The 14848-nt window shown below is 34.8% G+C and overlaps 2 protein-coding genes across 2 annotated transcripts; one reads left to right on the top strand and one right to left on the bottom strand.

Annotated features, from left to right (window-relative positions):
• The first annotated feature begins 5453 nt into the window (after positions 1 to 5453).
• Positions 5454 to 6743, top strand: LOC120187618 (uncharacterized protein At3g27210-like). Its single transcript, XM_039191300.1, has 3 exons — positions 5454 to 5650; positions 6396 to 6473; positions 6556 to 6743. The coding sequence occupies exons 1-3, from the start codon at positions 5491 to 5493 to the stop codon at positions 6681 to 6683; spliced, it is 366 nt and encodes a 121-aa protein (XP_039047231.1). The 5' UTR covers positions 5454 to 5490; the 3' UTR covers positions 6684 to 6743.
• A 2035-nt stretch (positions 6744 to 8778) lies between these two features.
• Positions 8779 to 10039, bottom strand: LOC120187598 (probable signal peptidase complex subunit 1). The gene is made up of 2 exons (XM_039191289.1): positions 9958 to 10039; positions 8779 to 8963 (listed from the first exon to the last, which is right to left on the bottom strand). The coding sequence occupies exons 1-2, from the start codon at positions 10031 to 10033 to the stop codon at positions 8779 to 8781; spliced, it is 261 nt and encodes an 86-aa protein (XP_039047220.1). The 5' UTR covers positions 10034 to 10039.
• Between the last annotated feature and the right edge of the window lie 4809 nt (positions 10040 to 14848).

Here is a 14848-nt window from a genome sequence, read left to right as displayed (position 1 = left end):
TTGGTGTCAATTGAGTTATGGAAAATTATGAGGCTAGTCCCTAAACTTTTTATATATTTAAATTTAACCCATAAAAATTTAAAATTATTCATTATGGTCGATTAATTAAAATGAATAAATTAAATGTATTTTAGATAAAAATTTGAGGTGTGACAATTCTCCTCCCCTAATTATTCATTCTCGTCCTCGAAATTCATCTAAGTAAAAAGAAATACAGAAACTGAGCTTTTATCACTTCTTCATTATTCCATGTATCTTTTAAAGGATTATAATTCCTCTACTAAACCTTAACCTATCGATTATGCACAGATCTCTTCCTTGTCAAAATTATAGCCTAAGCATAATTCTCCTCGTAGTACCAAACATACCTTAATTACCACTCCTTAATCAGAAAAACACTTGCTTACTTTCAGTGCAACATGCTGACATAAATGTTTTCTTTTGTATTACATCATCACCTCGAGATTTACACTTTTACCAGGTATTCTAACATTTAATTTAATCTCATACAAGTTAAATCACTGAGGTACTATTGAGTTTTAAACTCGTAAAATAGGAACAATAACAATTCAAAAAGTTCTTCAATTCAGTACATCAGTATAGAACTTTAGGGTGAGAACACCTTATCACAGCTTGGAGCAAAATCATGCTCTTCAATCAACTTGGGTAATAGTTATTAATATCGAAACATCACTTACAAAGTTTGGCTACGAGTTTATCATCACAGAACGTTTAGGGTAACAACCTAAATTCATGTTGGGAGTCGGGTCAAAAACCTCGAACAATTAATCTCCCACAATACTCATGGAGTAACTTCCAAGATTGGGATGAATACTGACATTATTCCTTTTTTTTGAAAAGGTTGGGTCATAACAAATAAGATACTTTGATATACTTATTACAGAATGCTTACTTGACATCAAAGTTCTGGCTCAAAAGAGTACGATCATAATCTAGGGGCATGTACATACTAGACATCCTATGAAAGAGCATCGATCGATCTACCCAGAAGACTCGACTTAAATTAAGCTCTGATACCACTAAATGTAACACCCCCAGACCTATGCGGGTGACCCGATCGCTCCGAGGTGTCACATTGGGCCCACCGGAGCTACCCACAGTAAAATCTAGGAAAATGTTTACCTTTTGTTAAAACATGTAAGATCATAAAACAATTTATAAATAAAATACAAGTTCATAAAACTATTCATATATTACAACATAATTAAAATAATACAAGTTCAAACTCAGTATAAAAAGTCAAATATGGCCTACATACCTCTAATTACACTTGTATCGTACTCTTCAACCCAAGCCAAAGGAACTCCCATTACAGATGTCGATAGTTGCACTCGATCAACTCTTTTAACCTGAAATGGTGAGTAAAATAGTGAGCTTTGGGAAGCTCAGTAATACAGAACTACCAGGTGATTACAATAGGTCCTTGGGTATATGGTAAAGTATAACTTTCCTTAGTGGGATAGACATCATCAGATTCTATCGATGAATTAGATTCCATTAGTCTTCAGTTACAAACAGGGACTTACGGTCTGAAAGAAGTATTCAAATGGATATATTTATAAGATTAAATTGGGTACTCTAGTGTGTTCCAACAAAATGGAGAATTGCGTATGGATCCTTTAAAAACATTAGTAGTTTAAAACACATTTTAAAACCAAAATAATACCCTTCAATCGAACACCTATATATTATTTCCCTAGAACTTCATCCATAAGGACTTACCCTAAGAACCCAACAAAAAAGTCACCCTAAGGGAGTACCTTGGAGCCTAAGGGCCTACCCAAGGGTCTTCTTAAGTCCGTAAGGAATTACCAGCTTGATTAGAGCTGAACCTCCATACTCCAAAATCGTATCCATACAGTATCCAATAGAAATCAGATTTAGTAGTAACTTTAATATCAAAATCATGATCCAGTAGAATGTTGTAAAAATGACAATGTAGTTATTTAAATCACATGAATGCCCTTTATCCGTACACAAAAATACAGTCTTATACTAAGGGAGTGCCTTGGGGCCTTAGAGCCTACCTAAGGAATACCTTAGGTCCGTAAGGAATTACCAGCTTGATCAAAGCTGAACCTCCATACTCCAAAATCCTACCGAGATAGTGTCCCAATAAAATAATTCAAGTAGAATCCAGTATATTCATTGATCTATAAATCAGAAACGATTGTATTTTTAAGCGAAATAATGTAACCAGAGAGCAATAACCATAGTTCATAAATAGTAAATCAATACATTAGTAAATAAGAATATCGAACAGTTAAAAGATTCAGTAAAACAGTAACATCATCAGTAAATCACATTTCAGGACAGATAAAAAAATCATATAGTACCTATGGAACACACTAGAGGGTTCAATAATTTTCCAGAGGTACTTGGTATTTTTTAGGTAGGGAACCATGAAACATTTGTAAATTGATAGGGTTTCATAAATAAGATTCCTATAATAAGGGGGTTCGATAGCTAACAGATTCATCCGTCATTCGAGAACTGATTTATCAAGATCATATAGTATTCATATATTTTTCAGAGGCACTAAGTAATCAGGAAGGTATTCAGAATCTTTTACATCAGAGTTACTTGATATTTCAGATATGACAGGAATGATTCCATTATTCAGGCAATCAAAGGCATTTTAGATATTTTGGTTTCTTGAAGAATTCTTAGTAATTTAACCCAATGAGAGTAAACCAATAATTTATAGTATTTAGGATTTATATCGAATTATCAGGATTTCGAGTCAAATTAAACTAACAAATCCCAACACTCCGATACTTGTCAATCATTCAAACCGAGGTACTTTACCATTATTCACTTCTTAATACTAACTACTCTAGTATATATGATTACCTTTATAATCATTGTTGAATGGATCTTAGGGAGAAGAACATGCATTCCAATGGTATTTATTTCATTTTTGTATTGCAACAATATCAGGAAATGTCGATGTGCTTGATTTGGGGTTCCTAACCCTTATGAATAGTATAACATATAAGTTCATCAGTGTTTCTAGACTTATCCAAGTCTTCCAATAAATTCTAGTTTATAGAGGGTACTTAGGTCATTTAGTATTCAAGTTTATCCCATTCATTTTGGTGTTTCTTGAGTAATTCAGTTGTTTCAACGATTCGGATATGTACAATACTTCCATTCAATTCAACTCTGTCATATAATATTGTCCTTCCGAGTAATTTAAATGTGTAAAGTACTTTCGGTAATTTAGCCTCTGGGTGTTCGCTCAGAAAATAGAAATTCTAGGTTATTTTGGTATTCGAGGTTGATTTATTCATTTCAGAGCTTGAGGGTATTTAGTCATTCTAGGGCTTGGAGGTACTTTCAATCCAATATTTCAATCTAATTCAATTTTTTGAACAATTCAAACATAAATAATACTATCGATGTTTTAGTAATTAGGTTTTTGCTGATTAATCAATAATTCTAGGTCTTGTACCTTCTCGGATGTTAGGATCTGTTTATCAGTGATTTTCTGAACAGATCATGAATTTAACAAGTGAATAAGTAGTTTGTCGAATTAAATACAAATTCACAGGGTATTTTCACTATTAGGGTTAATTCGAACCATTTTTACATCGTAGGGGTAATTTCATAATTTCTTAATCAAGTGATTCCGATATTAAAACTTTTAAAAAATAATTAAAATTCAAAGATTATGAGGCTGATTGCTTTATCGGTTAATCACTGAACCTGAAATTATTTCTTATCAATATTCTAGTGTCCTGTGTGTGTAATCTGGGTCCTATTTAGTTTAATTATTTTTCCTTGCATTTGGATCGAGTTTAGAAATATATTAATTAAACTCATGTAACCAAACATATGCATTTATGCATTAACCAATGACAGATGTTCCATAAAGCATACATAAGGTAGTAATATATTACATCGATTTTTTAGCCATAATGGGTAACCAATTAAACTCCATTTAATCTCCCTCCAACTTTAATTCCATGTATCATAACGTCTCGGATACATGGAAAAACCAATTACATTAGAAACGAAACTTAAACATGAAAACTCGTATTGAATCAGAAGATGAAATACCTAAAATAGCTTACCAAAATTGAATTTGGAGAAACGGACTTCGGATTTGGACTCAAGACGTCGAAAAACATTAAATATAATTTTTCATAAGAATTGACTTTTTGGTCAAAGTCAAAGTCAATGTTGGTCAAAATCAAAGTCAACTCTGGTCAACATCAACAAGTTGACTCAATCGGGTTGATTCAGTGAGTTGACTCATATTGACCGGTTCGGGTTGACTCAGTCGGGTCAAAAAGACTCGGTTCGGTCCACCTAGACTATTATAGAAGGCTCCTGGACTGGCAGAAGAGCCCCACGCTCACTTACAATGCGTGCGGCGACGACGGGGCTTTTTAAGGATGGTCGATTACTTCCTGTTCAAGTACTCACCAAAATCACCCAAAAACATATCAACAATCCAATTAAAACACAGTGAATTGGGTGGAAGAAAATGGTTGGATCACTTACCACAGAAGACTATGAACAAGCGACGGTGGGGCGATGAACCCGATCGGCTTTTGGGCTGATGACAATGGGTAGCGGTGGGGTGAATGCAGTGCCTAAACTGGCCAAAATCGAGGAAAAATGTGCCGGCGGTGCTAGGGATTCGACGAACTTTGACGATCTCCCCCACAGTGAACGATAGCTGATAGCACCGAATGGCCTTAAGGGTTTTGGTCAGGTTTTGAAGATGCTTCACTAGAACGGGCGGTGACGTGAATCGCCGGCCAGAGGAGGGAGAATCAACGGAGGGAAGCATGAATTGTTTTCCCCTTTTTCTCTACGAACGATTGCCAATTTGGGTAACCAAGGGGTTGGGGTTGGTTCTCGGGATGGCACTGGTTTTGCTAGCGGTAGGGTGGAAGCTACGAATGGTCAGAATACAATGGTTGGCGGTGGGGGTTGTTTTTGGGGATAATTGATTCGGGTTTGGGGTTGAATCACTAACACATGGCATAGTTGGCCATACCATAGGTTAGGGGTTCAAAATTGACCCCAAAAACTTTAAGATTATTCATTCCGGTCCCTTAATTAAACTAAATAAATTAAATGTATTTTACATAAAAAATTTGGGTTGTGACAAGGTGAATGTGGACAAATCTTGAGTCGGCAAAGCAAAGTAAGTTAAAACAAATCCAAAAGAGGAAATGATGAAGCCACCCCAAAAGCAATGCTTTATTTCTTTTTCCTGCAGCAGCTGTGAAAACAATAGTTTCAGTAAGAGGAAAAAAAAGTATCAATCAAACAAAGATAATGCACGGTATAAAGAAACAAATTAAAATATCATTGAAAATGGCCCCATGCTTACGGAGCCCCGATATTACTTTGCTTTCAAGATAAACAGCTCCCTCATTCACTTCCCAACAGGCTGGTTAAGGTCCAGTCTCATGAATCTGTAGAAGACAGACATTGTTATTGTTAGCAAAAATGGGCAATTGTGTTACAGATTGCAAGAACAAAGATAGTGCAGACGTGAAACTAAGTGCTCAAATTCATCCCCCCACCACGAAGGATAACTTCGCTAAAAGGGAGCACTCCATTGTTGAGCCTTCATTAATGTACCAACAAACTAGTTTTGGAGACTTGGGTATGTTTTCCAACCTCTCTTTCTTATGTTTGTTCTCTTTTGGGGATATTAACTTGGTATTGCTCGGGCTTTACGTTTGTTTCATCTCAATGAGGAAGTTTGAAAATACATTTGTTTGCTGCTCATATATAATTAATTAGGCTTCAATTAATAAGGATTTGTTCGTGTTCTTTTGTTTATTTTTAAATTGTTTATATTTGATTTGTATTCCTTTAAATTTTTAATATTGTGTTCATGCTCGTTTATTTAGCGTATGAACATATCTAATTAATATCTACCTACATGTTCGTTTATATCTTTGGAATGGTAACACTACTAGTCCTTAAGCTCTTTAGGCTTTACAGTTTGAACTCCAAATTTCATCCTATAATCAATTTAATTCATACCTTCACCGATATTTAAAATGTACAAAAAATAAAAGAAAAAGGAGAACCGAATAAACAAACATGTATACGAGTTGATAAATGAATTTATAAGCGAGGTTATTCATGAACATAAATGAATGAAACACGTCTATGTTTATGTTTTTTTGTTTATTAAATGAACATAATTTTTTATACTCATTTATTTAGATTATTAAACTAACATCAACAAATGATTCACGAATAATTTATTAAACGCTTTGTTTATTTATATCTCTACTCCTATTTATTTGATCTAGACTATGCGAGTGGCATATAGATGTACAAAATGGCTTGTTTTGACAGTTGTTTCATAAACTTAGGTTCTAATTTTCTGTATGCAGGTAAAACAGAGGAGAATTTTTTTGACTCCAGCCCATGGTTAGAATCTGACAGTGAAGATTTCTTCAGTGTCAATGGTGGTAAGTGTATATTTTTTCCCATTTCCCATTATAATAGCAGCATTGCTAAGTTTCTCTTGATCAAAGCTTGAATTTCGTACAGATTCTTCTTTCTCTCGCGGAAACAGCCCCAAAAACTACGAAAACTTGAAGTTAAATTCTCCCACTGATACAAAGAAGCAACTAATTGAGTTATTTCGAGAGAGCTCCAATGACGATGATGATGCATGACTCATCATTAATTTATTAAATCATTCATCCTCTTCTTCAGTAATTTAAACTCATGTTTGGATGGCCAACAGAAAATAAATATTGTACCTAACTAATGTATTCATGTCATTCTTCTATGTTTTAAGATGTTATATAAATTTTATGTTATATAATAATGTACAAAGGCATTTTGTACACTCAAGGTTCGATTGTCACACTCCACCCGATGGCTTTATATTCCAAGTCCGTCATTCCGAACCGGGTGCTGCATTCGGATCAGACAAAAGTTTGTTAACTATGGTCACGAGTAGAAGTTTTCCACCCATGTTTCCGAATCGAAAGTATACACTTGTGCTCCCTGTCAATGGAACCTGTACCCTCTTCCAGGAACTGTTTTCTGGGTCGAATATCGCCAGCTTCCACTGGGTCTGCCAGTATGCAAAAAAGCTGCTCCACAACGGCATGGGTGATGACCATGACACAATCATCGTTCTTCATCTCACACCAGCTTCAGTTCTTAGGGTTGTACATATCAAAGAACCTTCAGTGTCTGATTCTGAAGCTCAACCTTCCTCCTAAGACGTAAAATTGTCCATTTAGTCCACACGCAAAGCAACCCCAACGTAAAGTTGTCCATTTAGTCCACATGCAAAACAAACTCATCACGGTCGACAGTGGCTTTCCATTTACTTGTATCAGGATCATACACCTCTGCAGTGGAGTGTCTTTCACCATCAAATTTGTACCCTCCAACAACATACACGATGCATGGCATACTATATTTACATAATCCACAATCATTTCTCAAAGAACCATCACAAGCATATTAAAAGATTTAGACCTTGCACTAAGGAAAATGTACACAGTTAAGGACATTAGTTCAAATGCATCATTGACATGCTAAGATGACTTGGTTCGTTGTGGGAATAGAGAAGACCTAAGTTCTATGATCTAATTTATGAGGAGATGGATCAACTTTTTAAGGAAAGTACTATATGATTTCACAGTCCCATAAAGCCATCAGTAAAACTAAATCTCACTCCGGTGGGCCTTTTATACCAGTGTCAAATTACTACTATCTCTAAAGCGAACTCTAATACCAAATCTCGCAATCCAAACCAACATGCAAGGCATTATTTGCTAAACTGGAAAGTGTTATCTGCTTCGGTACCATGACAGACAGCATATAACACAAGTCTTGTGAGATAGCATGATTTCTCGGCCTCTGGAACAACAATAAAACCTAGAAGGTGTTATCTGCTTTGGTACCATAACAGACACAGCATATAACGCAAGTCTTGTAAGATAGCATGATCAAGGCTTTACTCAGCCTCTAGAACAACAATAAAACCTGCCAAACCAGCTCCATCTGTTTATCCCATCGCTGTACGATTAACATTGCAAGTAGCAAGGAAATGTCTTCTGTTTATATCACTTACATTCTACTGAAATATATTCACATCCAAATTCCAACGTTACATATTCGGATCTAAATATGAGACTACGATTCTCTGTATATGTGAAGAGGAAAAAGAAGTTCGGTAATAAATTAATTCATATCAAACGCATACTATATTTGACACTGACTCGGGCCCAAATGACTTAGATTGTCACTAAAAATTTCATGGCTACTTCAGAAAATATGAATATCGCAGCAGGTTCGAACAAATATGATGCACAGCATACTATATTTACAAGGTCACAAATTTATCCTAATAATAACACAGGCTTTTTCTTCAATATCAATCTCTACTACATATATTTTCTTTGCTGACTTTGATTCTTTGTCCTAAGTTGCTGCCAAAGTTAACAAGCAAAACCCAACCCAACACAGCACAAAATCAATGAAAACTAAATCCAAAACCAAGAATAAAAAGAAATTCTCGTCTTTGTTTCCAGTATACCGTAGCAGCAAAGCAACAATGAAATATATTAGTATTGTCAAGGAGGAGAAAGCGGTACTTAACAAAAATACTCTTCCATTAATTGTTTCATAGTTCAAACAATATAGGGGAAATCAAGTAGACGATTGTATCCTTCAAAGCACATAAAAGAAGAAAACACCCATTTAATCTCCTAGCAAACCCTAATGGTGCTAAGATAAAAACAAATGACCTTACTTCTTAGTGCCTTTCTTTTTCAAACGCACAGCTACCTGTGCCTTTGGATGCTTCTCACCTTCACTGAACCAATTGAGTGGGTGATGGTTGAAGAAAGGCCAATTTGGAACCGTAATCAATGCTGTGAGAACAACACCAACAGCATAAACGATCATCATCATCTGAACCGATCCCAACCAATGTTATTAAAACCGAACCGGACCGGACCGATTGGTTCGACCGGTTGAACCGTGAACCAGTGGCCTGTCCGGTCCGGTTAACTCCCAAAACCGGATGAGCACAGAACCGGAAGAACCGACTGAGAACCGACAAAACCGGTGTGAACCGGCTGAAAACCGGCAAAACCGATTTTAACCGCCGTTTTTTTTAAAAAAAAAATAAACCAAATGATGTCATTTGTTAAACGAGCCGAGTCGAACTCGAGTACTGTTGAGCTCGACTCGAACTCGAAAACTTTAAAAGTAAGCTCAACTCGACAAAAAAACTCACGAGCTAAAAATTTTCAAGTTCAATTCGAACTCGAATTATAATATTGAAACTTGAAATCGAAAAGGCTCGAACTAAAAAAAAATTTAGAAGCTCGATTGAAGCCTGAAATTCGAGCTCAATTAAAGCGAAAAAATAATTCGCTCTGTGCTCACCAAAAGGCTCCATGATTTTGAATGTCAAATTACTTCTAGTATTTATAGAAGTCATGCTCTTATATATTTCTTATCCATGTGAGATTGTTTTATTCTCATATTTTTACTCTTTAGACTTTTGGGATGCTCTTCTATGTTTCTTAACCTGTGTAATTGTTTTTAAAAAAAATTAAACAAACGACATCGTTTGTTGTGTCAGCCCCAAATTTATTTTTTTATTATAGTTATATAATTATATTTATTATTTAATATGTTTTACCTTAAATATTATGTTGTAGTTGATTTGAATAATTTTGTTTCACTTGATTTTATGTTTTTTTAACTTATATATGTTATGACTTGTGATATTTTTATACATTTTAATATTGTAAACTTAAAAAAAGTGTTATATATATATTAATATTGCTTTGAATATTATGTAAAATTTTAAAAAATATATTATTTTATATAAAATCCGGTAAGTTGAACCAGTGAACCAGTACCTTCACCGATTCAAGGTCCGGTCCATTTTTAAAAACATTGATCCCAACACATAACCTACAACAAACGAAATCACTGCAAACACCAACAGCAATATCTGCTCCACTAACTTTTTTCCTTGCCAATCCATCTACAATACAATTCAACAACATAAGCCAAACTCTTAAGTAACCACAACAGCAACCCCTAAGATGATTATAAAAATTATAACTATAAACCCACCCATCCTTATAACCATGGTTTTCAGAACTGCATCGGTTAGCGAACCGGTCATGCTATCGGTTTATTGGTTTAATCGGTCGAATCGGTCTGACCGGTCAGAAGAACCGGACGACGTCATAATTTTTTAAAAAAATTAAATAAAAATACCAAAAATATTTAATAAAAAAATAATTTTTTATATCACAAGTCATATTCAAAGCAAATCATAACATATATAAGTTAAAAACCATAAAATCAAGTGAAACAAAATGATTCAAATTAACTACAACATAATATTTAAGGTAAAATATATTAAATAATAAATATAATTATATAACTATAATTAAAAAATAAATTTGGGGTTAAAAAAATCATAACAAAATGATATTGTTTGGTTTAATTTTTTTTAAAAACAATCTCACATGGCTAAGAAACATAGAAGAGCATCCCAAAAGTCTAAAGAGTAAAAATATGAGAACAAAACAATCTCACATTGCTAAGAAACATAGAAGCGCATCACAACTAACTTCTATAAATAATAGAGGTAATTTGGCATTCAAAATCATGGAGCCTTTTGGTGAGCATTGAGTGAACTATTCTTTCACTTCAATCAAGCTCGAATTTTAGGCTTCAATCGAGCTTCTACTTTTTTTTTTGAGTTCAAGCCTTTTTGAGTTCAAGTTTCAATATTATATTTCGAGTTTGAGTTGAACTTGATAATTTTTAGCTTGTGAGTTTGAGTTGAGTTGAGCTTACTTTTAAAGTTTTCAAGTTCGAGTCGAGCTCAGCAATACTCGAGTTCGACTTGGCTCGTTTAACAAACGACGTTGTTTGGTTTAATTTTTTAAAAAACAAAAATCTCGGTTTTTCCCGGTTTTTCCGGTTTTTTCCGATTTTCAGCCGATCCGGTTCAACGGTTCTGGCCGGTTCACTAACAACGGTTCAACCGGTTTAGATTGAACCGGACTAAGCAACGATTCCCGATTGAACCGGCCAGTCCAGTCCGATTTTCAAAACAGAGCTTATAACTACCCCCAGTAAAATGATTTAGTTTTTTGAGCTTTGCCAGTAGAAACAGTAATCTTTGCTTATTTTATTTCCGATTCTTCTACTACAGCAGACATCTATCACTATTATATCCAAAATTTTCCTTATAAATGAATCCCGATCCCCCCAAACTGGTTCCTCTAAGTTCCATTTTTGATCAACCCGTGACTATTCATTTCATATAGAATTCATATAATTTTTAAAATATATACTTAAAATTTTAAACATATTTAAATAATTTGAAAATTACTTATATTCAACCTCTATAATCTCTAATTTAAATTAATGACTAAGGCTCTCAAACACTTAATTTCATATTCATATTTTAATTATTTTCATTATAAATGATTCATTTTTCAAGATAATTTCATTTTAATCTGACAAATGGGTTTTTATGTTATCAATTACAAACAAAACAAAAACATGAAAAAGGTAAGTCGAAAAGAAGTTAATTAAAAGATTAAAGATAATTCTTTGAGAAAATGACACAAATTAGTTTTTTAAAGAAAAATGAGCCTCGTTAAAAACTCCTTCTAAGCATATAAGGGGAAAAATACCTTAGGTACTTGTATTACCATAAACATAATCATTGAATACAACAGGTAAGATAAGTTCATGACAAACTCAGTCAAAATACAAAGCATTGTCAAACCTAAGAGCCCATATAGCTAGAGTATGGGCCACTGAATTGCAAGATCTAAGAACATAGCAAACCTTGAAGTGGATCCTAGCCTCTAGTGTCTTACGAGATTCCAAAAGGTGGTAACCCAACGTGGATAGATCCTCTTCTTGTCGCGACAACTTGTTAACAACGAACGTCAAGTCCGATTTGAATATGACATGGGTCTAACTATACTCGCTAGCCAACAAAAGAGTAGCATTGAAAGCGCGAATCTCCGATAGACCAACTTCAACATAACCTGGCAATGTCGTAACCATTCCTCGAAGTACCTGTCCAAGAGAGTCTCAAGCAATAACATCAATAGCTGTCATCCTCCCAATTGGTTCGAAAGCACCATCCATGTTAATTTAACATAACCTGGAGGTGGTTATCATTTTTTCTGGCCTAGCAGCGACGACGTTCTGGGAGAAAAATGCATTGTCCTCACTCTTCCAGTGCTTGGTTCCTGGCCGATAAGAATTCTTGTTGCAAATACTTATCATTGTTATCCAATATCCATGGGAGTTTCCATTTTTTATGCATTTTGGAATTCTTTTTGTTCCAAAGATTCCAAAGGAGAATAAGAAAGAAAGCTAGGTCATCAATCTTCATGACAAGGATTACCGAATCGAGCCAATCTAAAGGAGATACAAGTTGACTAGACAAAAATAAACCTTGTACTCCAACACAAACAAACGTTTCCTGAGCATATGTGCAATCTCTCAAGACGTGAACGATTTTCTCTTCTTCCTTTCCACACATTGGACATATACCATCACTTATTCTGGTCTCACGCAAACTCTTACCAACCGTAAGCCACCATGAGCCACTCGCCAAGATAAGATGTTAATCTTGGGTAAAAGCTGTAGTTTAGCAATTAATTTCCAAACTCTGCTCGTGACTGTCATAGAATGAGATGGTCATTGAAGCCATCAGTATCCCAAAAAAAACAGAATAAATACTTGAGTCATGGTAACCCCAAATAATCATATCCCTATTGTTTGGAACAATGTTTGTTTTCAAAATCAGTTTAGAGTCTATAGGATTGAAAATTTGATGTACCCTCGACTAATTCCAAGAAGTCATCCCCTCTGCATGAAATTCCTAGCCCGAAGTTGTTGTGTATGAAGATAGGAATAGTCTCCCGAGCGAGAGACTAACTTTAATAGGCCCCCAATGATATATCGTCATGTGAATATTACTATCCCATCCTACTCTTCAAAACAATGCACCTGATAAAAGCTTGAATAGTATTGTGAATACCATTCTAAGCATAAGAAATCATATCGCCCTTAGGGGTACTAGTAGGTCACAATTTAGAATACTTTGCTTTCTAGACTCGTGCCAACAAACACTCAGGAAGATGAATTAATCTCCATAATTTTTTTACCGAGCATAGCCAAATTAAAATAGCAAAGATGTCTTAACCCAAGAACCCTTGACTCTTCGGGGTACAAATCATTACCCATGCCCCTAACGACCATCCACACTCTGATATCTAATATGTCCACTAAAATTGTCTCATTATGCCAGAGATTCCATTAAGCTATTTTCAAGAACCAGATAACAAGACATCGCGTATTAAGGGAGGGCCCGAGCCTTGATTTTAGAAATACCTCCCTACCACCATAGGATTACAATCACTTTATTCATCTAGTAACGCGTTCATGAACCTTATCCCGCAGATATCCAAATGTACGAGTTTTGTTTTTCCAAATATTTAATGGAAGTCCTAAGTATTGGCCTAAGGAGTCGACAGCCTGTATACCTTTAATATTTGGGCTAAAGTACAATATTGATTTAGTCAAGTTCACATGTTGACCAAAAGTGGCCACGTAAACGCTTAATATTTCTTTTATCTAAGTAGCCTCAGTGATTACCCTGCAAAAAGACTATTTTATTTCTTTTTTAATTAGGTTGTTGGTTGTCTAAAAACCCATGTTATTGCATTTAGTTGCATTTAGACTCAAATATTTGCAAGTGATGTTAATGTTTTGTTGTAACATTTTATTTTGAAAACTGGTGTTTCTTGATGGGAAAGATTGTGCTCTTGTGATGATGTGCAAGTGAAGAGGGATAAAGAAAAAACATTTATTTGTTGTAGCATTCTGGATGATGAGACTCGGTGAAATGCTATAGTATTCTAGATGCCATTGTTGGGCAGAAAATAATAAAAATGATGAATATATTTTTATGAGAGTTGTCAACTGTCTATGTTTTCACGTGAACATGACAGCCTAGCACACCCTTCACATGGAAGGGATGATACATAGGGTACAAGGAAATTTTGGTACAAAACCCTAAGAAATTCCCTTAGTATAAATAGATAAGGATGCCTTACATTTAAGGGATATTTTGGAAATATGAGACAAGGGATAGAAAAAAAGGTGGCTGCACAAAACTTCTATTTTTTCTTCCTTTTCTTCCTTCTTTCATGGTGACCTCCATAGCCAAGCTTCAAGAGGATAGCGAGCTAGGCCCTTTACAGACGCTAGTTTGCTAAGGCGATTCAAGCCAGAGGTTCTAAGTCACGAAAACAACTCATGTTGGGAGTTTTCTTCTTCTTTTTGCTTTTATTTCAATATTGTAAGTGGGTTTATACTGAACGATGAAGATGGCTGAACTTATCCCTGCCATGAACTAACTTATTTGGCGCAAGTTTGCTTCGAATGATTTTTATTTTGTGTTAATGATTGGTTGAATATTTTTTATGTTTAAATGTTATTTTTCTTATTGTTTACACTTTAAATGCTTAGACTTGTAATAGCTTTTGAGAGTTATCCATTTTCTAGGTATATATGCTTGATATCAAGAGAGTTAAGCTAGATCGATGTGAACAAGGGGACTAAATCAGGATGGTGAGGTTATAATATGCCTTAGAGATAAAGAGTGGATTTCATCGAATAAAAGTGGTAAGACGTAATCGATAAGAATGAGTTGCAGTTTACGCTGAGAGGTATTGTTGTAACATTTTCTGTTAGGTTCCTTACTAGAGATAGCTTAGGAGCACTAATAGCAAATTCTTTCGGGTAGCAT

Source organism: Hibiscus syriacus, unplaced genomic scaffold, assembly GCF_006381635.1.
Source record: "Hibiscus syriacus cultivar Baekdansim isolate YM2019G1 unplaced genomic scaffold, ASM638163v2 tig00113725_pilon, whole genome shotgun sequence".
Taxonomy (NCBI): Eukaryota; Viridiplantae; Streptophyta; class Magnoliopsida; order Malvales; family Malvaceae; genus Hibiscus; species Hibiscus syriacus.
Note: the sequence above shows the minus strand (reverse complement) of the source record. Positions and strands in the feature narration are given on the sequence as shown.